The sequence below is a fragment of the Merops nubicus genome, unplaced genomic scaffold (assembly GCF_000691845.1).
Source record: "Merops nubicus isolate BGI_N331 unplaced genomic scaffold, ASM69184v1 scaffold676, whole genome shotgun sequence".
NCBI lineage: Eukaryota > Metazoa > Chordata > Aves > Coraciiformes > Meropidae > Merops > Merops nubicus.
Window position 1 is genome coordinate 8904 of NW_008614099.1, and position 27629 is coordinate 36532.

At 37.6% G+C, this 27629-nt stretch overlaps 1 protein-coding gene across 1 annotated transcript in view; it reads left to right on the forward strand.

The window, feature by feature from the left end:
• Nucleotides 1–258: 258 nt before the first annotated feature.
• STK24 (serine/threonine kinase 24) overlaps nt 259–27629 on the forward strand; it is a gene marked incomplete at its 5' end in the record, with an annotated part of 46756 nt that continues 19385 nt past the window's right edge. The window contains 4 exons of the mRNA XM_008942074.1: nt 259–409; nt 1187–1206; nt 6448–6678; nt 27391–27447. Coding sequence (XP_008940322.1) covers nt 259–409; nt 1187–1206; nt 6448–6678; nt 27391–27447 — 459 coding nt within the window. The remainder of the gene's footprint in view (nt 410–1186; nt 1207–6447; nt 6679–27390; nt 27448–27629) is intronic.

The following is a 27629-nucleotide window of genomic DNA, read 5'->3' on the forward strand; positions in this document are numbered from 1 at the left end:
TCCAGTATGACCATGTCTTGTAGTGGGGAGCCCAAAACTGGATGCAGCACTGCAGGTGTGGTCTCAGCAGTGCTAAGTAGAGGGATAGTATTTCCTCCTCTGACCTTCTCACAAAGCTCTTAATGCAGCCCAGGATACCATTGGTGTTCTTTGCCACAGTGGCACATTGGCTCATGTTCACCTGGATGCTGAGGACTTCTCTTCAAAGCCTCTTGCCAGCCAGTCAGTGTACTGGTGTATGGTGCTACTCCTCCACAGGTGCAGGAGTTTGCATTTGCCTTCCTTGAATTTGCTGAGGTTTGTCTTTACCCATTTCTCCAGACTGCCAAGTTGCCTCTGAATGTGAGCACAAACATCTGGTGTATCAAACACTTCTGCCAGTTCTGTGTCATTGGCAAACTTTCTGAGGGTGAGTTTTGTCCAGGTTGTGAGTGAAGATGCTAAGCAGCATTGGCCTCGGTATCAATCCCTGGGTGAGTGGCCTCCAGCTGGACTTGGTGCTGCTGATTTCCTAGCCTCAGCCCTTGGACAGTGGCTCTGTCTTCTTCCTGGGTCACGTGATCCTGCCTCTACCTCTTGTACGGTTCCCCGTTGTGTTTGTGTTTAGTCAGGCATTCCTTTTTCACCCATGCAGTCTTCCTGCAACCTTTTCTTGTGTTCCTGCATGGCAGATGGATCATTCTTAAATTTGGCGGAGGTAATCCATGAAAATCAACCAGCTCTCCTTGATTGCTCTTGCATCTAGTACAGTTTCCCCTGGCATTCTTCCAAGCAGATCCCTGATCCTGTCCACTCTTCCCTGAGCTGTTCACCAGTAGGATTGAGGGAAAAACCCACCGGAGGGCTGTGCTCTTGACCCTCACTCCCAGGGCCATGTAGTCCTGATACAATTCGTGTCTTTCCAGGGTGTTTCAGTGATGTCTGATGTGGAAGAGTACTGTGGGGTGATAGTCCATGTGCTGAGCACGTCTCAGAAGTTGCTCCAAAATGTCTTAGATTGGAGACCCTGGCAAGCAGCAAGCTGTCCTAGGCAGTAGGTCAGTCAGGTCAGCAGATGAGGATCTCCATCCCTCACAGGGAGGGAGTCTCCCACTACTACCGCTTGCAGCCTTCTCCTGGTGTTGTCATGAAACGGTTGGTTTGCGTACCCTCTTTATATACTGGATAGATTTACTTGCGTAAGTAGTGCAAAAGATTGAGGAAGAAGTTGGTGTGCCTTCTTGTGGCACAAGATAGAGGTTGTTTTGTTCTTTAATGTGATAGGTTACGCACCTAACCTGAGGTGTCCAAACTTCTCAGTTGCTTCTGATGAATACCTATGAAGTAGTCAGTGCTTCTGTTATGATCTTCTGAAACATATTTGTGTAGGAAATTGACATTTTTCTCTGAAAGAATCACCAGATAATCACCGCAAATGTTGACAGCGAGCAGACCTGTAGTAGTGGTCTCAGAAACAATGTCACGCCTCTCTTTTCTTCCTCTGGTTTTGTCTTTCATTTTTATCAGCTGAAAGAAATCTTTGTGTCTTATTTAGAATGTGAAAGTGTGGTGACGTGCAGTTACGGGGCAGAGGAAGAAACCATGAAGACATTTCCTCAAATGGCAGTGGCCTTAAAGTCAATGCCTCTGATTTTCTTCTTAATTTTGCACTATAACATGTTGACTGTGCTATAAAATTTAATTTGTTTGAAATTCTGACTTGGATGCAAATTATATGAGAACATACCAGCTGAATGGTATCAGATCACAGTCTGTCTGGTTCTGTGTTGTCTTTCACAGCTGCCATTGGAAGATGTCTAAGAAAAAGTGTAAGAATACAGTAACTTGTATTACTTCTATGGCATACTTCCACAGCTTCTGCTAGATTTTACTGCTGAAGGATTTCCAGAGCAAGTAAGCTTACAAGTTTAGGTATAAGTAGTTTGAATTTCAGTGATGCTTTCTGTTAAGCTCTAGGGGCAGTTAGTGCAGATTTGAATTAGAGATTCATAAAAATAAATACGTTGTAAGATCCATATAGTCCTGGCTGTGGTGTTGGAGAGGTGATGTCAGAGTGAATGCCACTGCTGTTTCCTCCAGGATTGCTCTTGACAGTTGGTGACTGGAAAGTGACCTTAGTATAAAAATAGGCAGTGCATGCTGATTAAATTTACTGATGGTACAAAATTTCAAGGCACTCATTGTACTTGAGAGGCCATTAGTGAAGAATTCCATCACCTTGAGGATTTGAATTACCGAATGAAATAACACGAAGGGCAAGGTGTCATGAGTGTGAATTATTACAGAGAACTTTTGCAATAGGCTGAGGGCAGAGGATTAGGAAGAGGCAGGTGGGTTTAGCCGGTCACAGCTGAGTTTAAGCCACGAGGCCAAATTGAACAAATAGGATCTAAGAACATGTTGGATTATCCTTAGTCTGTAGAAGTGGGAAACAGTTGTGTCAAGTACTGAGAAGAATTAGTTTTAATTACAGTATGTTTTCTGGCAAATTAAGGTCAAAAGTAATGAATCCAGCATGGACCAGGTACAGAGATGTTGCTCAAGTTACTGGGTGAATGCTGGCTCTGCTTGTGGTGAAAAGTAAAGGGCTTTGTTCTGCATGGCTAAACAAGTTAGAGACTCAGGATGGTTGTGATGGGCATTCAGAAGGGTGAAAAACTATTTTGAACAAAACCTAAACTAGCTCAAGTGGTTATGGAAACTTAAATTTCTGTAATCATTAGATCTGAATGTTTCATAATGTGGTTTTGATTTTCCACAGTGTGTTCTGGGGCTCACTTGGAAGGAAATGTTTTAGTGGTGGCGATCTAGCTCCTTATCAAAGAAGGTGATTAGCTCTATCCTTTTGCAGGAGCTGTTGCTGTTCTGTTCTGTGGTTACTGGCAATGTTTGGTGTGCTCAGCTACAAGAAGGCTCTTTCATAGGTTTTCTTCATTTTTTTAATGTTAGTAGGAAAAAGCTATATGCTTAGTGAAAGTTTGCAGAGAGTAGTATCAACAAAAATGTAGTGACAATTTATGGGAGACATTTTCGCTGTGCAGTCATATAGAGACAATATTTATAAAGCTATTTGTTTCTTTTGGCTCTGTTGGAAGTGTTTACAAGACCAAAAATAAACTTGGCGAGAATCGTTTCCAGGTGTCGTCTTGGAAAAATAAATGGGAATTGGCCACTCGTGCACTTTAAAATGAGAGCAGGTCATTATGTATCTGGAGGCCTGATCTTCCCGTCTTTGAAACCGAGCAGGTCGTTAAAGAGAGACCAATTGGTAGTTTTCCAGAAGCAGAGGTTGCCAGTAGTTTAGGGCTCTCACTTCAAGCACCTGATCTCCTGAGAGGAAAATTCAGGCCTTCTTGCAGAGTAAGAGAGCTGTTTTTTTGAATACCTGCTACTTCCCATTGCTTAGAATAAAATTATGGAATTGCAAATTTTAAAAGTTAAAACTAAGAAATGAACTTATAAAAGTTCTCATGTGGGAAGAAAAAGTTTGGCTTTTGGTTTGTTTTAATAATAATTTCGCAAGGAACTTGGAGAAGAAAATTTTATTTGGCTGAAAAATTTTGATTGTAAAAAAAATCTGACAGGAGGAATTCTTCCCTGCTTCTCAGGACTTCAAAGAACAGCTATTGTCTCTTGCCTTTCTTTAATTAACACAAGATGACTGAGAAAATGTTCTTTTGCAGTTGTTTCATGAAACTGTCAGCCTAATACCAGAATCCCAAGAACTTGATACTAAAAACAAAGCTGTGAGTTCTGCAAATCTCTGAAAATTGTGGTGTCAGAGATTACTGAGCTTTAATATTTGATCATAATAGATGCTTGAGGGGCTGATGGGAAAAGGGACAACAGGGATGAGTCCATACGGCCAGCAGATCTCAAATTGCTGTTAGCAGGTAGCCCCTGTGTGCTTGTCCACATGAACAACTGCAGGACACTGAGACTTTTGAGTAGTATTGGATTTTTGGTCTCTGGAGGTGAAACACTAATTTTTCTAGGCAGCTGTGATTTGGATTGGTTTGTGATTTACACAAATGTCTGTGTAATGGTGTAATGCTTAGATTCCTGTGGCTAGTGAATGGAACTAGGAGGCTTGTGTGGATGGATTAGGTGTTCACAGCTCTCTGCAGCACATCATCTCAGATTCTAATGCAGTATGTATGAAAGCATACACTGATAATTGCCTTCCACAAGGGAGAATATTCAATGTAAGAGTTAAGGTTATTTGTATTAATGAAAATTTCTCAGCAAGCACTGTTTTGGATATTGACAAAGGAGCGTGAGGAGACCCACTCCAGAATGATTTGTTTCCTGGTTTTATGATCTCTCATAAATGGTGGCCCTGTGTCAAGGGGTTAGTGCTGGGCTGGCCACTAGATGAATGAGGGATGCTTTCTATTAACCCCTCTCCCTTCCCAGAGGGGAACAGAAGGGGAATAAGGGAGAGAGACTTATGGATTGGAAAAGAAAACCAAAATGGCTTTGATGAAAAAGATTAATATTCAGATGAAATATATGCAGACCCAACATTGAACCCAGCCCTCCTGATGGCAGTTACATCCCTGCACACTGATGCTGTGGGCAGGAGGACACTGGGGAAGTCCCAGACTGGACTGGGCAGCAGACAGGAACTGGATTCAGGAACACACAGATCAGGATTGAAGGCAGAACAGAGTCTTCCTTGGATGCTGGCTGTTGAAGAAGAGAGATCACCCTTGTGATCCCTCAGCTTTGTACTGAATACGATGGATATGGGATGGAAACTCGCTGGTCAGTTTAGGGCCACCTGTTCTGTCTGCTCCTCCCTGCAGCTGTGGCCTTCTACTTTCTACTCTTTTTCTTTACTTTTCCAGTTCCTTTGACAATTACCTGGAAACTGTCATGTTTTGTAGCATACTTTAAAGTATTAGAACTAGTAGTGAACTCTGCTGATAAAATGCAGACTGCTCCACAGACATGCTGCCTGAAGAATTGAGTGGGTTTGTCTCTGGGCTCAGTCAGTCACAGCTGCCTGCTCCTCAAAACACCTAACTCACCTGTGAAATTCAGATAACCTCCAGACAAACTAAAATACGTGCTAGACTATCTTCCTCTCAGGGCTGTATAGGTTAATTACATAACCTTTGAGATATAAGAGCAGAGATAGACAGAAGTATAGATGGGAGATGGTGTATAAGCTAAACTGAATTGTTAAAGTGAAAATGTTGGCTCAATGCTTGTCAGTGGTATTGAAATTTAATTCCTCTCTTTATGCTTCTACAAAGTTTAGCTAAGAATCAACTATGGGTTTATGCTTATTCAGACATTACTGAATTTTTCTTGTATGAGCCTTTTTCTATATCAACAATGTATTTTCAGTTAGCATGAACCTCATCCTTCAAGTATTTTCAAGTATTACTTCAAATCTTTCCCTTAAATAAAACAGTCTTTTAATTTCATAACTATTCACTCTAGTTATGACTTTTCCAGTTTAATTGTAATTTATTGGTTGGACTTGATGATCTTGAAGGTCTCTTCCAACCAGAACGATTCTATGATTCTGTGTATATTTCTTATAGCTATCAGTACTCCTTGCTGTTAGATGAAGAAGGTACACAATGGAAATTGCCATCCATGCACTGAAAATGAGACCTCTAAGAGCAGCAATAGCTAGCTGGCTACTTGACAGTGGAGAAGACCCAAATATGGCAGAGTAGTCTGCCTAGGTCTTATATTTCCATGTTTAGGTGAGCACTCGTAATTTCCACGTGACAGTTCCAATCAGGATATCTGTGGCCAGGGTGTGTCTTATGAATAAATGATTTTCCTAATGGAGAGAAGAAGAAAAATAAAAATAAATCCAGCTCCAGAAAACTGCAGGGTTAGAGCTAAGGAGGAAGTGTGGCAGTTCATGCAGGTGATATTTAAGAAAATGGAAGAGGATTGCTTGTCATATCAAACCAAAGGAAATAGTCTGTGCACTGAGGGGTGGCAGCAAAGTCCTTGAGAGGATGAGATATGTGAAAAATTCAAAGAAAGTAGGGCCCTGGGTTCTGGGAAGGAACAAATGTCATGAGAAAGGACAGATGAAAGGTTTACTTCTCTTGGTAATGGTATCTATTTTTGTTTTAGGAACCATGTGTTCTTACTGCTCTTCCACTCTTGATGCCTAGGCACAGTTTATTGGGGGGGAAAAAAAGGAGTTAAGGTAGCAGCACTTTCTGGTGTCAGATGGAATAAAACCCCGTCACAGGGACAGCTTAAATCTGTACTTTATATAGAGGGAAGCCTAACTGTTCCCGTGTGTGCACATAAGTGATGTAGGCAGAAGATGTTAATTATGGAGGTACATAAAGAAGAGCTGTACAAATAGGAATGTGTAGGACTTGAAGTATGTGTTTGCCTTTAAAAAATACCACATTTTGCTTTCATGTTACACATACTGAGTAACTTTTCTCTTGTTTTTAACAGACTCTGAAGGCAGATCCAGAAGAATTGTTTACAAAACTGGAGAAAATTGGTAAGGGCTCTTTTGGTGAAGTTTTTAAAGGAATTGACAATCGGACTCAGAAAGTGGTTGCTATAAAAATTATTGACCTAGAAGAAGCAGAAGATGAAATAGAAGACATCCAACAAGAAATTACAGTGCTGAGTCAGTGTGACAGTCCATATGTAACTAAGTATTATGGATCCTATTTAAAGGTAAGATGCTCACAGATGATGGTGATTCGGTTTTGTAAGTAATTCTTTTCCAAGTTATCCAGTCGTGCCTGTTTTCGTTGGAAAGGTTTCAGTCAGACCTCAGCTGAAGAAAAATATTGTTGTCATTTCGATTCTAAAGAAAGAATGAGTTACTGTATTTTGTACAGTATGTGATACAAGTTAATAGGAAAAAAATGCACGTGTCTTTTGCTATTTCTGGGCAAAAAGAAATTAAATAGCATCCGTTTATTAAGCTCTAAGTAATATGTTTAGATTCTCATAATATTAGGAGAATGTAACTCTAAATTTAGAAAATAAAACCTAAGTCTGCACTTGAATTATCAGAGCATGAAAAACAATGTAGTATCAGACATTTTGTAAATCTTGATATTTTTGTCAAGGTTTGATTAAGTTGTAAAGCTTAGGTTGCTTTTCAAAGTAAACTAAGCCTAGCACTGACCTGAGTGATTTAGAAATTAAAATCTACAAGTTAATTTATTTGTACATTAGCTGTAAGTGAAGGTAATGGAAGAAGTTTCCATTCACCGTCCTCTGAATCTGCTTCCCTTCCCTCTCCCTGCCATATTAGTATCAAGGTTCAGTTTTAAGTGTGCCAGCTAGAGGTGTTTTTTATTTTTTTTTTTTTTAAATGGATATAGTGTTTTACTACCTCTAGAGGGTAGTGAAAATAGCTGGAAGCTTTTGGTACTACTTTATTTCTTTGGTCAGGCTTTGTCCCCATCTGGATAGCTCTTTGTGACAGTGAGATGACAGTCTAGATAAGAGATTGTTCTCTTGACAGAATTTGAAGTTACAAGTAGGCAGAAAATATTTCAGTTTTCTCTTTGTTTTTGCATTCATGGAAGCAGTTTATTCATCACCAAAGCTATGAAGGTCCTGATATCCCTTTTGTCTCTGGATTTCTGGGAGTTTCCAAGGATAAAAGGCCTTTTTCTGAATCTGGGAGATGCAAAGCTGAAGGGACCGACAGTTTTTCCTTTCTTCTTTGTGCTCTGAACCAGTTTGCTTGGACATCCTGTCTGAAACCATTCACAAAGCTGTTAGTGACATGATAACCTGTCCCCACTACTGGACTTAGAAGTTAGGTATAGTTTAGATCTCAGAAGCATCAGGAGGTACATAACTGAGCACAGTAAACTAGATTACATCTTTCATAATGGCTTTTATTACTATTTGTGAAATGTTTCAGTCTAGGTTTGGCAGTTAAGTGCAGTATGGCAAAAACGCAAAAAAAAAAAAAATTCTCTTCTGGACGTCTCTCTGCTTCAGTTCTGTTTATTTTAGAGGAAGAATGGTAAAATCTTATAGGATAAGTGAAGTAGAACACAAGAAAAATAGAGGTTTGCTGGGAATGGCACTTAATAATTTTTAAGCTGTGTAACAGCAATGTGGCTGAAAAAAGAGAATCCAGTGTCCAAATATGAACCGAGTGACTGTCACTGTTTTGTAAAGGTAGTGTGGCAACTGCTGCTTTTCCTGTTCCAAGGAGAGAGGAGGCTGTACAGGGCTCAGGAGCCTGAAAAGAGTGGCTGGATGGAAATGTCATCAGTGGTACTTGTGCTTACTGGTGTGAGGAGGATCCTCTGAAAATACTTGTACCTTCTGCATCCCTTCTGTGACTTTTCCAGTATTTTAAGATCCTGCATTAACAAGTGGTTATGCATGACTCAGTTACTTTTGGAGGAAAGTATAACTCTTTCTGCAGCTAGTAGAAGGTACAGCTATTCATGTGTATTCATGACATCAGTTCTTTGTGAGTGTATGTTGTTTTGCAAGACATTTTGTACTATGCAACTTCTGCTCTTCAAAACCAGAAACTCATTTCTTTATGCTGTTAAAAATTAATATGTGGTGGTTAAGTGATGCTGAAGTGACAGAATCTTCGCAAAGGAAACATGCAGTTCTATTAGCTTTCTAAAGTAAGAGTGAGGTCTTGGTATTGGCTGGTAATAATGTGTCATCATATATATATATATATAAATACAGAAACATAACACTTAAAAAGGACCAGATTAACATTTAAGTGAATTGTTTAATATTCTTGTCTAGGAATCTAGGTTTATCTGTTGCAGATCCTTACTGTATTGGCAAGTCAGGACTGCCATAGGTAGTTCTAAGGCTCTGATGGTCTTTTAACTCTATTTCTGCCTGTGTGATAATCCATCACCAAGAATGTTGAGCACAAGAGTTTTCCACACCTTGCGTGATTAGGAGATGTAATTTCTTCCATGATTGGACATGAAAGGCATTAATGTTTCCTCAAATAATTAACTTCTTTGAAGTAAGCAAGTAGGGAAAAAGCATCTGCTGTTATATTGCCAGCCACTGAAGTGATGATTTTTCTCTAAACCCTGTGCAGCATGATGTATGCTGACCAGCTGTCTGGTCGATCTTGGATAGAAAGAGGGAATGTTTATAGAGGACTCCTAAGTTGATTTAATGTAGATTATTTTTGGCACACAAATAGCAATTCCAGTAACAAATTCAAGCTCTCATTTTTCTTTTTTTTTTTTTTTTTTCATTCTTGCTTTAGATCAGTCTTTGTTTCCCTAGTTTTCTTGCATATCCTTTTGTGAGATGAAGGCATGTCTTGTCTTATGTAATAAAGTTCTTCCTAAGTGCTCCCATGTCACTTGTTAGGTAGGAGTAAGGATCTTTTATGATAACTTTTTTATATTTATTGTGGTATAACAAGTTTCAAGGTACTGGAAAGGAAAAATTTCTCTCCTTTGAGACACTGCAAAACTGATGATTAATATTTCATGTCCTTGTTTAGAACAAGTTTATGTAATTACAGAATACCTACTCTGACATCATTTAGGGTATGTGACTGATTTTAAGAGGCACTCTCTATTTTCAGCAAAGGTAATTAATGGGCATTGCCATGAAGTATTCTGTATTTTCGGAGATTCTCTAGGTAGCCAGAATGTTTTGAGGTTGGTTTGGGTGTTGGTGGCATGTTTTTGTTTGTTTTGTTTTTAAACACATGAATCTTATGTCTTTGAAAATTCCCTATATTGTTTTTCACTCTTATTCCACATTTGCTTCAATTAAGCTACATAATTATGTATGCTAGTGTGTTAAGGGGAATATTGCTTGAAATTTTAGAAGGCTTATGTAATACTGCTGTACTTGCTTGAGGCCTCATACTGTCTTCAGCTGATGTTCATGAGAATAGCTTGTCAAGCTCTTGCTGTCTCCTGCATGATGCAGAAGTAAAACTTGAAATGAGTATTATCATTTAATGAGGTAATGATGATTACTTTGTCCTAAAGATTTACATTTTAAAAAATGATGTATTTTTAGTTACTTTTTAAAGTAGGGTGAAACAACCAAAAACCTTGTTAAATTTTCTTAATTGGAATTTTTTTTATATGTACTAACTTCATCTTTTCAGAAATGTGCTTCCTTTGCACCATTTTTTTCTTTTTATATCCAGTGACTAAGCCATATCTGTTCATATGGGGTATTACTGCTTTAACACAATGAGTTTTAAATAAGAAGCTTACTGCTTGCATAGAGAGTCTTCCATTCTTGCAGGCTTTGTGCTTTACCTGGTCGTTGAAGGCTTGTGTGTAATCACTGTGATCAGAGTTTGATTCAAATAGAGCAATAAGCACTAGTCAAGTGAGTGCCAGTTTAGGTTGTCATCCTGAATATAAATTAATTTGCACAACATCTTTTTGTCAGAAACCTGAAAGTCTTCATATAAAACAGAAATGCAAATATTCCTTTCTAAACCCCCTATTTTAAAATAAATGTGATGTCTTCATGTTCCCATCCTATTGGGATTAAAGGGCTTTTGTCAGCTGTAGGAGGTAGTAAGTAACTAGAATGTTGCTATTACAGCATCACACAGAGAGGTGCTTTGTGTGGGTGCATATATCCAGAGGGATTGTGGTTCCTTATCTGCCATGGTGTGTTAAAAACCTCTATCAATATGCTTTAATGAAGCAGGCTTAAAGGAATAGGTAGTGGCTCCATTATCTCTCTCTGCCCTGGGAACTCTCTATCCTTGCTGTCTTCCAAATGAAAAGTTCATCTGTTCCATCTATGATCAGATTAAATACTTGATGGACAGAAGTATTATAGTTCTTTTTAGGTCCTTATTAAATTCATTCATGAAGCTTCTATGAGTCTCTTTACTTCTTTAGGTTTTAGGTAACAGCATCTACTGCCTTCTTTGTAATGGAATAAGGATTCTTTGTGTTTCTTGTTAGATTTCTATTTTTGTTTCCTATAAAATTATCTGAGGTTGTTTGCTGCCTCTTCTGAGTTGTGCCACAGTATTGCTGTGTTACTTTAAAAGTTTTTCTGCCTAGGAGCCTGTCAGCTCTACTTCTCACATTTTATTCTGCTTTACTAGTTTTTCAAGAATGTGGCTAGATTTGGTTCTGAAGTTGTTTCTCTTTGTCCTTTTTAGATCAGGTTGTTTGGAATCTGTTCTAGTGCCAAGACTGAGATGCCTCTCTGATAATTTATTCAGTTTTGTTAATAACTTTAATTACTGCTTTAGTATAAATTCATAATATTTACATATTTCTCTAATCTTTTATTATTATTAAGAAATATATGAGGAAATTAACTTGTCTTTAGATCGTTGAAGAATAAAGTTTCTTAGTTTTTTCTGTATATGTATGTCACTCAAAGCTGAGATTAATATATGTATCTGGACAAAAGCTGAGGTCAAAGTGTGTATATATACATTCAGAAGTTTTTAAATACTTTGTCTTAGACTTCTTCATATATTAATTTAATGGTAGAGAAAAAGATCATTAAATAATTTCAGCTTCCAATATAACTAGGTAAAAGTGATATTGAACTGGTATTTAGCTAGTCTTGTAGTATGTATTTAAAAAAATGTGACTGTCTCTAAGCTTGTTTCTTCATCCTTCAGATACATTTTTCTGGCACACTTTGTAGTTTTTGAGATACCCTCTTTTGAACTGTTTGAACTTCTTGACCCAGTGAGAATCAGACTTCCAATTTATTTCCTCTCTCCTTTTACCAAGACAACTTCCCATTCTATAAAAATATTTTAATCATCCTTGGGGTCTTGGAGGTGGGGAGGGCGGGGGAATAATTTATAAGAACTGGTGCTAGTAATGTTCATAAAGGATAGCTGCTGATAATTTTCATTTTAGTCTTTATTACCTATATGGGAGTTTATTTCACATCTAGAATAAAATACACCTACTGCTGTAAATCAAGCTGGTGTTTAGATAGGCTGCAAGAAAACAGAAAATAGCTTCTGGTTAAATAGCTTCTGGTTATTTTATTAATGACACAATATACACCCATGAAAAAGCCCTTGCTACTTCTGTGAGGTTTGACTGAATTCTGTAGAAATGAGTTCAGGCAAATGAAGTCTAGAAGTAAAGGTTTATATTTGAAAAGCAGTGATTCTGGAAGTAATCTATAGTTCATTTTAGGTAATGGGATGAACGTGAGGTTGGTAAGCAATACAGTGGCTGAGCCAAAACAAACCTTGTATTGGCTTGGGCTTTGGTCTACATGGCATCAGCGAGGCTGTTCCTGAAATAACGTGGCCAGTTCAGTGTGGCTGGAAAACTGCAATGCATCCACTAAAGAGCTCCAGGAACAGTTGGGGGTTTGGAAAGTCTGTATTCCAGAGAGACTGCAGTGCAGGCTTGATTTTGTTTATCTAAGAGGAGGTTTGGATGTGTATACTCGATGTGTATATCTGAAAGCTTTTCCATGTTTAAGTGCTTTCTAATCTGTCATGCCAAAATATGACAAGTTGTAATAGCAGAGAAGTGAAGCTAAGCAAATTTCATCTGGTAATCACACAGGCTTTTTAAAAGGGAAAATAGCTTAAATATTGGAAAAGTTTATCTGAGGTTGATTTTATGTCACTTGCAGTTATTTTTAAAATATTGGATATTCACTGAATTTAAAGAAGCCTAAGCTTACATGCTTTAGGAAACTCAAGAACATCAATGTGGATATGTTGAATATTCTTGCCACAGCACTTAAGGTAATTAACTGTGAATGTGGGTGTTTACGTGTGATTTCAGTAAGCTGAAATGACAAGGAGGCTGGGGCAGGAAATTCCCTCTGTCTGTTCCCAACACCATCAGGATAAGAGGCTCATGTTCCCGGGGCAGTCTCTATTCTGGTGTGCTTCCTTTGGTTCTGATGCCCCTGGTAACCTCTCTGTTCTCACCAGGCAGCACTAGCCTCCAGAGGAGCTGAAGGATGTTGCCTTTGTTTGTCCATAGTGAATGTGACACTGTTAGCTGGCTGGACAGCCTGAAAGAGGTAGCAAGAGAGTTTCTGTCATGATTCTATTAGGCTTTCTGATCTACTTGATCTACTGATGGACAAGTTGAAAGCTTTCATTGATACAGCTTCTAACAGCCATAAGACAAAGGTAAAAGGGTGTGAAAGAACCCCTGAACTCTGTCTCTAGCACAAGTGGTTTTGCTATGAGGTGCTGTTTTCATGTTTGAAATACTTCTTGTTTCAGAGGTGGTTACCTTGCAACTCTGAACCTTTGTTACCCATAGTCTTTACTACTTATGTCTTTCCCTGTAGCCATTTGCTGTGCTCTGTAATGAGGAAGGAGTCCCTTGTTTGTGTTGCCTTTATTCAAAGATATTATTTTGAATGTGAGTTTAAAAACTTTATTCTGCTACTTTCCTTCAGCAGTCCGATGGGCTATTGTAACTTTCTGGAATCTGCATCATATTGTCATATTTTTCTGAATCTGGAAAAACCTACCTAGTAAAAAATGGTTACTTTAAGAATTTTTCTATTTATCAGTACAATGAGTTCTGCACTGTTACTCTTTGATGGCTAAATAATTCTTACTGTGCGAGTGTATCAAGATTGGGAAACATCACTAGTATATCTCAAAAAAAACCCCAACCAACTAAACAAAAACAAACAAGAACTTGTTGGGCAATACAAAAAATGTAGTTGCTACCTTTAGTTACTTAAACATACCATGTTATTCTGATTTTACTTCAAATCGAAATTTAGAAAGCTCTATATTAAGTATCATTTTATGGGAGTAATATGCTTGTGTTGTATTTGTGATGGCCTTAAAAGCTGTACTGCTCTGATTGCTGGCTTCTGTACTCTGCATAATTTCACATCTTGGTACCTGCCTTTAGGCAGATCTAACAGGTAGCTGCTGCTGAATTAGGCAGCAACAGTAGCTTGTTCCTCGTCCCGCTTTCATGTTCCTGACATTTTACTCGTACTCGTTCTGTCAACTGCAGAATGACTTGGTTCACCTGGGAAACAAATTTCCCCAATGTCTTCTCCTGCCCCTCCCCAAAATAACCTCACTCTTGAAGAGAGCAAACCCTGAACCTGTACAGGTTAGCCAGTTCAGACATGTTGCTTCAAAATTGCTAGGTCTGGTGTGAAGGAAGAAAATAAATAAATTGCAGAGAGGGATAGCCTTGAAACTGGGAGGTGGATGGAGAGGAGGACCACACGTTTTGGTAACAGCTTGCTTCTAGATGGGATGTAACATGAAGCCTTGTATTTGGCTTGGCCATACTGATCAGGATGATGTGGCATTGCTCTTTAACAGTGTGTAATATTGTTTATGTCAAATGTCCTTCTCTGTCTTGTGTGTTAACTACTATGCTCACTACTGCAAGCCTGTGAAATACCTGAGAAGGGAGTATCAGTATGGCATCTAGGTGCAGGCTTCTTTCTGCTGCTGCTGAAAGGGGAAGTCCAACTATGCCTTGCAACTGGCTGCTTCCTCACCCTAGCAGCAGGGGCTGTTTTAAAATTTCGACTCATTTAGTAGCCAAGGAACTAATTGCCTTTATTTGTTCTCTTTTTATTTCTGACCAATCAGCCGACAGTAATGCTGAAAAAAGCATGTGTGTGTGCATGTATTTGTGCCCAGGTTTAGGAGTAGTTCCATGGTCCGTTTCCTTATCTTGTCACCCAAATCAGCTTCCTGGTACGAGGCTTTTCAGCTACAATGTGACTAATGGTGCTATTGGATGGCTACCAGTCTATTGATCTCATATTCTCCTGAACCTCTAAAAAAAAATGTGTCATTTTTATTGAAAACTTCTTTCTTAAGGTATCTCTATCATAATCCTGTGCTCTTACATAATTACTGTGGGTGTGTCATACCTTTAATGTGAGCATTAGAGTGGTTTGTATTGCTCAGTTAACTTTATTTAGCATACTGTGGCACTTATACAATTCTTTGGGTCAAGTGAATTCTTCTAGGTCTTTATGTGGTCTATATGGAAGTAGTTGTATGAAAGCAAAAAGGTCACGTTCGTTACACATATTAGGGAATGTTACGGCATGTTACAGAGCATGGTGGTAAGTATATGAAAATGCTTAAATGTAGAACTTTCAGCAATTATTACTCGAGAAAAGTTGTTTAGAGTCAAAAAATCTGAACTTCAAAAGGGAAGTTCCGCAGTGAATAGATTTATGGACTGTATTAGTTCTAAATGTTGCAGTTCTTGCATTCACGAGCTGGTGTTTTCAACCGAATTCTTAAGGTTCTTTCTGTCTAGTTTTTGCATCATACTACTAAGCCTGTAAGGTGTTGCATAACAGTTGGGATAAAAATGGTCATTTGGAGGTAGTGAGGCTTTTTCCCTCTCTGCCTGCTTTCGCAGTTCCTTGAACAGCAATTTGTAAGAAGGAAACAAGAACATAGGGGAGAAAGGCATTATGGAAATGGTGGGTGTGAGCAGAAGGTATTTTTAGCAGTAATTAGAGGGCATGGGGATAGTTGTAAAGAGAAAAGGTGGAAAATCATAAGGGGTTTGCAGGGATTGAAACGAGGAGCTTGGCAGAACTCTTGAGTTGAAGAACCTGGGTGATTCTAGGGCTGATACAGCTTCCTTAGTAGTAAGAGTTTAGATGAAGGATTTGCCTATGAATATTCTGTAAAAGGAGAAGTGGAATTCAATAGCAATGTGAATGCAAAAGGTGAAGGGAAAAGAGGAGTAAAGATTTACAGGCTGGAGAGCAGGGATGCAACAGATCTTGGAAGTCATGTATACAAGTGGTGAAAACAGGAATAAATTGCTGGGTGGATTGATATTTGCAAACGAGATGCAAATCTGAGTTGTACCTTTCTTTTTAAATTTAATTTGATTTAGTGGGTAAACAAATACACGTTAGCTTTACAGCAGTTGTTTTTTTGGATGATGAAGGTGAAGGGGTTCTTGTGCCTCCTTTCCTGTTGGATCTTTGTTTCTGGTCTAGAGGGGGCAGTAATTCATAAAATCCCTGCGTGTTAATGGTGTGAGCTCCTGCAGTGAAATAGCTTTAGGGTATGTAGGTGTAAGTGGGACATTTTGTTGGACAAAAAAAATACTGATCGTGGTATTCACTGGATGCAAAATTAATTTCTTAGTTCTGGTTTTGTTGTAATGCAATTTCTTTGAACAAATTAAGTCTGTAAACTAATGCTGATATACTTGTGCTTCCAATTTCCCATTTTAGGACTTTGTACAGTTTATTCATATGATGTATGTCTCAGTAAAATCCAGTTTCACATGGAACTTTGATTATGGGTAATGTTTTGTTTCTTGCCTTCTCTGTAACTGTCTTTAGAGAAGTGAAACGATGAAATGTTGCCACTGTTGTAGAACCACATAAGTAACGCCTTAATCTTTGTGTGTCTCTTTAACTGGACTTCATGCAAAAAGATTTGCCACAGATTGCAGTTTGTTTTTTTTTTTTTTGTTGTTCCTCATAAGGTAATGCCTGAATAGGTGTGGTTAGGAACTAATTTCCCTGGTGGACATGGAAGTGCAGTATGACTATTGTCAGCCTCACTAGGTAATAAAAAATGTAACAGCTACAAGGATGATGATTATAATGGACAGGATTTTTTCACTCTCCTATCACTGTTTTTGGAAGCAAGAAAAGGGAAAATGGCTATAGGCAGGTGGGAAGAGAAAGAGTATGTACTCACACACATAGTCTTCCAAAGAAATGGTTGCCCATTCCTTTAGGAACTGGAAGGTGTACAGGTCACACAGTTGTTGTGTAAGTTTCTTGTGTTTACTAGCTAGGAACTGCTTCTGCAGCCAGTACAAGAAATAAGGGTCTGTTTGCTTCTACGGTAATATATTTTGCTAGAATAGTTATAAACCAAGATTGCCTGTTAGTTTGAAGCTCTGGGAAATCATGTGCTTAATATGACATGCCTAGGCTTGTGACAGCTGGGCTATAAAGCATCATTTCTGTGGTGGAAGGGCATGTGCTCAGGAAATGTGCCAAAGAGGCTGTGAATATGGACAGTGTTAGAGATGACTCACGCAAAGGGAAGCGTGAAGGTTGTGGCTCTAGCATGTTGGCCTGCAGACACAGAAGTGTGCCAAATCCTCTGCAGAAGCAGTCTTTCACCAGGACCCTGACAGAACTTTCAGCGTTTTTCTCCTAGCAAGTGGCTCTGCAAGCTCTGTTCCAGGCAGCTTATGGCTAAAAGAATGCATTTAAGGATTAATTATATACTGCTGTGGTAATTGCAAGAGGTAATTGTTGAGGAGTGACTGCTGCATTAGATTGAAAAATATGTTGACTAGTAGCTATGTGTAGAAATGAAAATGTGATATTTTTTCTTGAGATGGGAAGAAGGCAGCAGTTTCACAGTGCTGGAAAATGGTTACAAAGGCAAAGAGCTTTTCAAATACATGCATAAAGTCCTGTATACTGAGGTGGTTCTGTTTAGTCTGAAAAATCGTGTTGCCTGTGTTTTTCATGGAGTTCATAGTGTCCAAACCGGAATGAACAATTCTTTTCTTAGTCTCTGTTTTGCATTGGCTACCCAGCAGATGCATTTATTTTTTCCTTTGTGGTTGAACATGTTAGATGGCTGACAAACCTTGATTAAAGGACATAAATGCGCCACATGCAAAACCACAATGATTTCTTTGATTGCAGGGACCTTTTGGCCAGCTTGCAGTAAGGACTTGTGTTTAGAAGAGAACCTTTGGGCTCATCTGTATCTCCCTCCCCTCAAAGGGATGGCAGCCCGAGGACAGCTAGCATTCATCCTGACGCCAAGAGACTTCAACGGAGGTAAGCGCCTCAGAAATGCTCCCCAGACAAAATACTCCTCATCAGGCATGCACCCCAGAGAGGGGTGTTCTTAGTACAGCAGTACCATCTCCTAAAGGTAATGGTTTCTTCATGGCTCCTTCAGGAAGACTTTTTGAGAACTCTGTAAGGCCTCATCAGCTGGTTGCAACCCCCTTAAGATTCATGGAGATGTCCATTGCTATCAGTAATCCTCATCCATTTGCTTATAAATGTGTCCCCAGTGTAAGGGAAAAGACAGTTTAAACTTTCCTGGATTTGTATCCAGACATATGCTTCCCTCCTTCCCTTATTTTATTTTTAATATTTTGGATGAGATTCAAACCTGAGTGTTTCTCAGTGGATGATCCTTAAGGTTAAAGCCAGGGGGGGAAAAAAAAAAACCAACAAACTAACAAACAAACCCTGCTTCCTCCAGACAATTCTAAAAGGCTTTTTTTAAAAACTGGATCTCTGAATGATCTCCTAATATCCAGGTTGTTTCCTCATAATTCTTTGTGCATCTAAATTTCTAGTGAGCGTTATTCAAGAAAAGTTCTGTAGAAACAAATTATTACATTTTGTTCTGGAGGGAAATGCATCCTTATGATTTTTTTTTTTCCTGTTAGAGATGCCACCTAGATGCAGCATAGGTGTTTGTCTTCCAAATGTGTGTGGAATAATTATTTAGTAGCAAAAATAATTTAAAATAAACAGAAGTTTAGTGTGACACCAGAAATTTAAACACAGAAGTCCCATGTAAGCTTTTTAGTTTGTGTTGTATTTTTTTTTTAATAGAAATAGAGTTTTCGGGGTGATTTACACCCCTTCCACACCTGCCTTCAGGTCACTTGTTCGAATATTGTGCTATAGATCTTGCTTTTCTTGTTCTTATTCCAGTAAACATTGTATGAAAACAAATAAGAATAAGGTTGGAATCATAGGGAAATACTTTCTTGGGTTTTTGGTTTGGTGTGGGATTTTGTTGTTGGTTTTCCAATGGGAATATTTGGGTTTGTAATAGACCATTAGTAAGTATGAGTTACATGTTTGCTGAACAGATTTTTTTTTTTCTTAAAGGTGTAGATTTGCAGAGTGTAGTTAGCACTCAGATCATTTAAGTTTTTACTAAGTCATGTAATGTTTTACCTGGGTTTTACCATTTATGATGAGAGTATATTATTTAGCTATTAGTTTGACTTTTTTAAACTGAAGTAAGAGCTTTCTGACTAGAAAGAAAAAATGTTAATAACTGCCATCTAGCTAGACTTCTTATTTGGCTCTACCATATAAATACAAAGATTCTGTAGCTTGTAACTTAAATATGTTGAAGTAGTGAAGAAGTGGATTATCCTATAAAATAATGACCCACCTAATTCTATGCTTATATTACTTTGGAAGAAATTAACCTATTGATGTTATGGACAACTTGCAGACCCTCTAGACAAAATGTTTCCAGGTCCTGGCTATGTTGATAGTTTAAATTAGATAGGGTTTTGCTTGAATATGTTCAAATGTTTGGTGGTAGTTGGTGGTTTTACGGGTTTGGGTTTTTTTGTTTGGTTTTGTGTTGGGTTGTTGTCCCCCCAGATGCTGAGATTTCTTTTACAGTGGTCAGCTTCCTTAGTTTCGTTGGATATTTTTATTTTGCATTTTTCTACACGTCATATGTTGTATGTTCAACTGTAGGAATTTGTGGGGTTTTTTTTTGTCCTTAATGTATAGTCTTTCCACTCTGTATTATTTCTGTAGACCTTTTTATCTCTACAAGGTATAACTGAACACACTAAAATGAGTAGTAGCACAGGGCAGCTTGTGTGTCTTACCAGGTTCATTCTGTTCCTGTAAGACAAGCTAAATGACAACTATAGTTCATTTTTATTAATGTATTGCCCTCCCCTCTGAGCAGATGAGAAGGAAACAAAAATACCTTGTTTGGTATGGATTTTTGTTTTTTAAATCTATTTTAAAATAAACTTAATTTCCAATGTTAAAGATGGCTAATTAACTGAAACACCCACAATTGTGGTGGTTTTTCACCTTTCTAAGAACATAAGACAGTACTTGAAGGGTCTGCTCTAAAACATGAACCATCGGTTGTGACAGGATGAGGGAGGGAGAGGACAGTTTATCCAGGGAATATCTTTGGTGACTAAGGCAACCTGGGTGTCTTTTGCCTTGTTCTCTCATGAAATAGTTTCTCTTGTTCTTCAAAACATGCCTTGCCATGCCTTCTGACTTTCAGGTGCTCTGAAACGAGTGTCTTCAGGAAATACTACAGTTGGTTTTATTTAATGAAATCTGCAATGACATAAACGAATAGCTTCCCCTTTATAATATGACGTACTGATCTATACAAGCTTGTCTTGTAAGCAGAAATAGATGGGAGAACATTAGCAGACGAACAGGTTTTTAAAGAAAACTTCAGGTGAAGGATCAACTGCATGATGGAACTCAATATGCTTCCTGTTGGAAGTGTTGGAATGATGGTGGCATTCTTTATTCCTTCTAATGAGACTGGAGAATTTGTTGTTCATCATATATGGAATTAAAATAGTAGTACTTTCTGAAATTGCCTTTAAGAACAAACTACACTGTCTTAGAAAGGTGGTGTGAATTGGCACTGAAAGATTATTTTTTTTTTTTTTTTTTTCCCCTGACTTTGTCTTGTGTGAAGACAGTTTCAGAAGCTTGTAAAAACATTCTGGCCTTTCTTGACAGACAGCTGTTAAACAGTCGTAGGACCTTGGATATGGAGTGGTAGAATTGGTTTGTCTATTTGCAGTGGAAGGGGTTTGGTTATTTACTACTTATGCTGATGGAATTGGGTATCCGTGGTCTTCAAACTTTGGAGAAACTGCAGTGTAAATAACTTTCTTCCACAATCAGTAATTCTAGCTTTTGTCACGTCCCTTTCATCTATCAGAATATGACACTGAGCCTTCCAGCTGCCATCTGGGTAGGCTGTTTGAAGTTCAGGGGTGTGTTGCACCTCCTCTGTCCAAGGACTGCATATTGGAAAGAAGGGAGTGAAAGCAGGTAGTGGAATGCTTTTCATTTTGCACCGTTAACATATAGCAGCAAAGGATCTAGTTCTGATTAGATTTATATTCAACCAATAATATATACAGATAACATAGGAAATATGTCTTGACTGTACACATATATATAGTCAAGAAATTGAGGCTGTAAGGTAGAGCTGTAAGTATTCCTTGCCAAAACCATGCATTTGCTGAAAACAGTAATGACCACGTCATGCTTTTAAAAGAACTCGCTTCTTGGAGGTGGTGTCTGTTGTAATGATAATCTGTCGGTCTAGAAATTGCAGTCAGCTAACAACTGGAAAGTTTGCAAATCCTGATGAATGTCAAGGATCTGATGTCAATAAACCAACTCATAGGTGGCTTCTCTCTGTAGATTAATAATTTTCTTCTATGTGGGGTTGGTGTGTGTTTGTATTTTTTTTAAGGACAAGCTTAAGGAAAAGGGCATTTAAAGTATTTTGGCAGTCCTGATACATGATTTCAAATTCAAGACAGTTGGCAACACTTAGCGTTGTTGTGGAAGGTTTGAGCTTGTCTGGAGCAGGAGCCACAAATATGTAAATGCCATTTCCTGTTGCTTCCCCAATGCATCATTTATGGCATCGTACAAAACTTATTTTTTCTGATTGATCTGTATCTTATCTCTGCATATAAACTCACAGGTGTCCCTATGAGTTAATAAATCATGAGAACTCAAATGCCAGGGTGTGCTTATTCTTCATCCTGTGTAACAAGACAATGGCTTGGTGTTGAAAGGAGATGGTGAAGGAATAAAAACAGTGCCCAAAGCTGAAGTTGACTGTGAGAAAGGGAAAGCATTTTGAAGAATTAAAACGTATTAATGATCACATTCTTTAAAGAATATTTCTCTTTGGTTAATAATTTCTTCCTCTTTTTCTGAACCGTGTTTTCAGATTAATTTCAAACGTGTGGTTTTGTGCTTCTGTCTTCTGTGGGTTACACAACTTCTTCTGGGGATGGACCTTCTTTGTTTCGGGGGCATGCGGGGAGGTGGTGGTGAGAGAGCGTCTTTGATGTTATGGGATTCTGCCACCTGGTGGCTTTGTAGGGCAGCGTGGGCCTCAGATGCAGAGTTAGAAGCATAAATGTGAAGAAATCCTGGGAAAAAAAAACAACCAAACAAACTTTTCTTTCTTTCCAAAACAGGGAATCAGTGGGTGAGGTTGCTTAAAGTAAGTATAGATGACAAGTTCCATGATCTCTGCATCATGTTTTTGAAGTCGGGCATCTAAGAATCATTGTGCAAGTATTAGAGAAACTTCTGATTGCTATGGCTGCCGAGCTTCCATGGGTGTTTTTATATATGAAGTTAACAGAAGATAAATCTCCACAAGGAGTGTTAACAACCTGTAGCAGAAATGCAACTTAGAGAGGTTGTCCTGTGACATGTTGTTTATCTCAAGTTTCTTTTAACCTGTTTTCTTATGCTCAAGAATTAGCACGAATACTAATACTAACATCATACCAGTATTGAAGTATCTATTTTCTGGCCTGTATTATTTTGGCATATTTACCAGTTAAAATGAAATTTTTATTAAAGGAACACACTGCACTTTGCAATGCTTATCAGTTCTGGAGCAAGTTTGTTCTTTTCAGATTAGTTGAGGTTCTGTCCAAGGCCTTCTGCTTCTGTTTTTCAGTACTGTTGTTTTTTTCTGCTAACTCAGTGATGGTAAAACTTCTAGTTTGTAGGTCAACTTAAATTAGTTCTTATTTTGATTAGCAAATCTGTTGTGTAATTTTGGTCAAGTATGCTATTTCTAGCTTGTGATTATTGACATAAGTTAAAAGTGCTTGTAAATAGAGGTTCTAAGTGGAATTTGGAGGTGGCTTGTCTCCAGAACTAAACAAGCCTGTTATAGACATTTAAACGTACCGTCTCTTTTGCTGCCAATAGCGTCACATGAATTCACGGTGGGAAATATCCTTTCTCATGATAAATTCAAGGTGGGAAATTCTTCTTCTCACTTTAATAGGTGAAATACTATAGGTATTTTACTTAGGAACAAACATGTTCACTGTTGTACTACTGGTTTTGAATTGCATTGGTTGACTTTTTTGGTTTAAGACATTCTAAATTACTGCATAGGTTACTTGGTGCTCTTGCTTCTGAGTCCTTATAGTCAGTCTCTTTTGTGGCTCCGTGTTATGTCGTCTTCTGCAATCTTTTCTTCCTTCAAGAAAGGTGATGTAGAAATATTTTCACCCATACATGCCATGGCTTGATTGCTTTAGGTCAGTCTCACCTGCACAATAAATATATCGCAGTGCTAACAAATATGTGAGTATGTTCTTCATGTACAAACAAAACAAACCCAAATAGTCTCTAAAGATAGGCCCCCCATGTTTATTCCACTGTTCTGTCAATGTTGTAAGGACTTACAAGCAAACATTTTAATCTTGGTTGCTCATTTCTGTATACGTCTTCTATAGTCCTCTGGTTTTGGTTAAGATGTACTTCTGAGACTCTAGAAGAATGTTTTTTGTAGATGGCCTCTTTTTTTTGATGGAAAATACTTCATTAGAGGTAAAGCTGCTGTTTTAACGGTTTTATGTGGTTTCAGAGTTAAAATCAGAAATCAGACCACAAGAAGAGCAAACTAGTTTGGAAAGGATTTACAGAAACTCTGCCTTTCTCTAACAGATCTTCTTTTAGATTATAAAGCTCTTCCTTTCCTTAGTTTCATGGAATCAGAGGAAAACCTCTTGGTCTTTATGTGAAAAAAGAAATGTTCCATGTGCCCTCGTTAATGTGCTCATCTATGTTAATAGAGAAGTAATAATCCTCAGTTTGGATTGATGACTCACTATGGCTTCACCGTATTGGGAAGAAAATTAATTGTTGTGTTGTGACTGATGCTTAAAAGAAGAAATCTGGTCTTATTTCAGATTTTAAAATGGATCACTAAGTGTTGCTAGACTCAGTATATAAGCATAGTATCTTTTTGAAAATATAAGTGATTATGTGTAATAATAATAATAATATAGGCTATATTAGCTATAGTCTCTGTATGAAAGAAAATTTAGTGCTTTTGCTGTTATATATATGTATAAGTGGGGAATATAGATGGAAGAATGTGAGAAGTACAAGCCAAAAAAGAGGATTTGGTCAGCTTTAAAAGGGAAAGTGACAGTAGGTGTTAGGTGTTGTGAGGCATGCCAGAGATGCTCTGGGAAGGAAGGAAGGAAGGAAGGAGGCATGCTGCTCTGGTGATCGACTTGCCTTGTGCTGTTCTTGCAAGGCATGAAGTTAGTATATGTGGGTTACTGGCTCTGAGGCAGAATATGTATTAAGCAATCCATTAAGACTCTCTCACCAAAAATGTGTTGTTGTTTTCTTCTTAAGCAACGTATGCAGATTTTAAATAAGAAAGCTAAAACAAACAAACAAAAAATTCCAGCAAGAATTAGTTAAGTGATAGTAAGATTCACTACAACAGTAATTACATCTGTTCAGGTATTTCATATGAATAATGAAAACTGAAACCCAAAACCAAACCAAAGAAAAAAAACCCACTCCAAAACATCCATAAAGCTGAGTAATATTTCTGGAGGAAGGGGAAGGGGAAACCCTAGGGAATTATAAATCATTTGAATCTAGGGCTACAGATACAGAAGTGCCACAATTGTAATGGATTGCTGTTGCTTAGCTTCACACTGGAGTACAGGTACAGTTATTGTGTGTTCCCTAAATGCATTTCCATACTGGTTTTAAAATGATGTATTCCGAATTTATTGTGTCCGTGGCTTTTAGACTGTGAATTCAGACATGTGGCCCCAAGCAGCTGATGAAAGTTTCAGGGGTAAAGACTTTGCAAACCATGGAAAGAATTGGGAAGGATAAATGTTGATTTTAAAAGACTATGAATTGTATACTTTGTAGCTGTGGAATTGTTACATGATCACGTAACCGTAATTAAAATGATATTCATACTTTTTTTTTTTTTTAGTTATTTTCTGCTGCCTCTAATTTCTAATCTTCAGCTGGCAAATTTAGTAGCTAGTTTTCTGGATAATTATCTTTTGGGATAATTATCTTAGTTCAGGTTGTTAGTTCTTTAAATCGACGAGGTAATCAAGATGATAGAAATGGGAAGGTGTGTCCTCTGTGTTTGGTGGTGGTTTTTTTTTTTTTTTTTTTTTTGAGAGGCTTAAGGGGTTCATTTGTACTACCTTGTTGTTTCCCACTCAGGCATTTGCATTGAAATAAAAAGCAGTGATACAATTGACTCGTTTCTGTTTAAATTATTGTTAAATGTAAATTTTGCAGACACAAAATTTGAATATTCAGGGAATGTCATTCAACTTTAAAAGACATGAAGCTGAAGCAAAATATGTACCAAAATTTTTGATCAAGTTTAGGAAGACTTCTGAAGGTGAAATGACTTGCTCTAAGGTACTTCTCAGAAGCATACTTGTTCTGGAACAATTAGGATCTGAAGCCTTGAAGGGAAAGGCAAGATCTGTGAAACTCTTGGTGAAACAAATATTTCAGTACTATAATGGACTCTCTCAAGATCCAATAGAGTTCTTGGAATGTCTGTAGAAACTAAGCATTATCAAAATGCTATACGTGGATACTGAACTAGATTATATTTTGTATCTTTTTTTTTTTAACAAAAAGTAATTTTGTTCTGACTCTTTTATAGTATTTTTTAACAAGACTGTGTTTGTCAGATAATATTAGCTGATTCCTGAAGAGAGGTATCTAATTTTAGCTGCATCTTTGTGTTAAAAATAATGGGTGATGAAGGAAGTGTGATCTAGGAATTTAGTGAGAAATAGTACAGTTTGTGTAACTGGACGTAGGTGGTGAGGGCTGTGTGCATTCACCTACAGAAGGTGCATTCTGAGAGCAGAGACGGGACAAATGAAGGTGGAACTACAGCTATAATGATGACTAAAAGTTTTAAGTGAGTACAAAGGGCTAAAATTTCCTAATCTGTCAGGGGATTTAGAAAAAGCTGTGTTCTGGAATACACTTATCACTTTTCCAAAAACTTTAATCCATCTTTATAGATTAATATTTAGAGTCTTACCTGTCTGTGAATTGTTACTTTTACATTAAGTTTTGTTTTGCAGGACGAAGTAAATGAATATTGTTACTATTTATGTGCTCTTTGCTCTGAGACATCCTTATATTTTTATGCTAGAAGTCTTCTGAATATTTGGTTAGATAGAATTAAAGTTAACAAGCCATAATATAACTTGATAACCATAAAATCTAAAATAAACCCCACCTTATGTTCCCTACAGCAATTTTATTTTAATATCTGTCTGGAAGATTTATGGCCTTACTTTAAAACATGTTTCAAGGCTAGTACTGAAAGGAAAAAGTGAAGTAACTTCTCCTTCTAGGATATTTGAGAATAAGATGCTGCGAACGGCGGAAAGAGATTATTTGATCTAGTCTCTTTCTTAGCATAGTGTGTTAAATGTTCTTATGTACCAGGCTTTTCTTTGAGAATATAGTAGCTTGGGGTTTGGGTTGTGTGTGGTGTGGTGTTTTTCTTTTTTTTTTTTTTTTTGTGTGTGTGTTACCATTTATTTTATTAGGTTGAGCAAGCAAATTGCTATGATCATCTTAATATTTTTTTAGTAGTTTGCTTCATCTTTCTTGAACACAGTTGTCCAAAATTCTGTACCATATATCATATGCATAAGCATTGGCAGTGAAACCTTAGTGGTATTCTTCCTTAGGTCAGAGACAGATGACAGTTTAAGAAAATAAAACAATGCAGAGATGTGAAGAATAAATCTTAAATTTTGAAAATTTTAATTTAGCCTAAACAGGAGTCAGCTTTGTTAACGAAAATATTTTGGAGCATCTGTACAAATAAAGATAATCAGCAAAATCGAGACATTTTTTCTAAGGAAAAGAAATATGTTTTTTATGATGTAATTATTATTTCTTTTTCTGAATGTTTATAATCAGAGTTTAAAAATGTAAGACTCTGTCTCTTTCCTGTCTCAAAGATACCTTTGCAGAATGTACTAAGGAGTGTGATAAGAAGGCTTTTGGGGGTTAATGTGCTGGGGAATTCAGGCCCAGAACACTTGTCCAGTTCTAGTTGGCCTAAAGGCAAGAGGTCTGTCTGCTGCTTCACTCTTTGGCAGGGATTAAAGAGAAGTTTCTGCTTTCCTGGATACTGTCTCTACTGTAGCAGAATTAGTATCAGTAGAAAAAAGAGATGCTGTGAAATGAGCTTGAGTGTGACGTTAAGAGTATGCATCAGTTATTTTGAAGTAATGAACTTCTAATATCTGTGCTCTCTCCCACTGGTAAATGTGAGGCAGCTGTCCTCTTGTTAATTTAGAGGAACAGAATTAAGCTTTCTTGAACATGCACAGTTGTGTAAATAGCTTGCGACAGACTAAATTAATTCCTTGTCAGATGGGACTAAAAATAATGTATCTTAAAGAATAATCCAAAAATATTTTAGAAGAACAGCTAAACATTAGTGGTCTTTCAAAACTGTAGATTCTTTCTTCAGCAGAAAGAATGGAACAAGTCCCTTTAACTTGTTTTTTTTTTGTTTTTTAAACGTAATACCTTTTTGGTGGTTTTGTTTTACAGGATACAAAATTATGGATAATAATGGAATATCTGGGTGGAGGCTCAGCCCTTGATCTAGTAAGTAAATTATGTATGTTTTTTTTTTATTTTACATCACATAATTATTCTCCTATGTTATAATTGTGGAAACTATAATACATCATTTGGCTAGGATAATGTTTGTTTCCAGTAAAGAAGAAAAAAAGTATTTGTCAATGCCAGGAAAATAATATTTTCCATGAGGCAAGACTGATTATTTG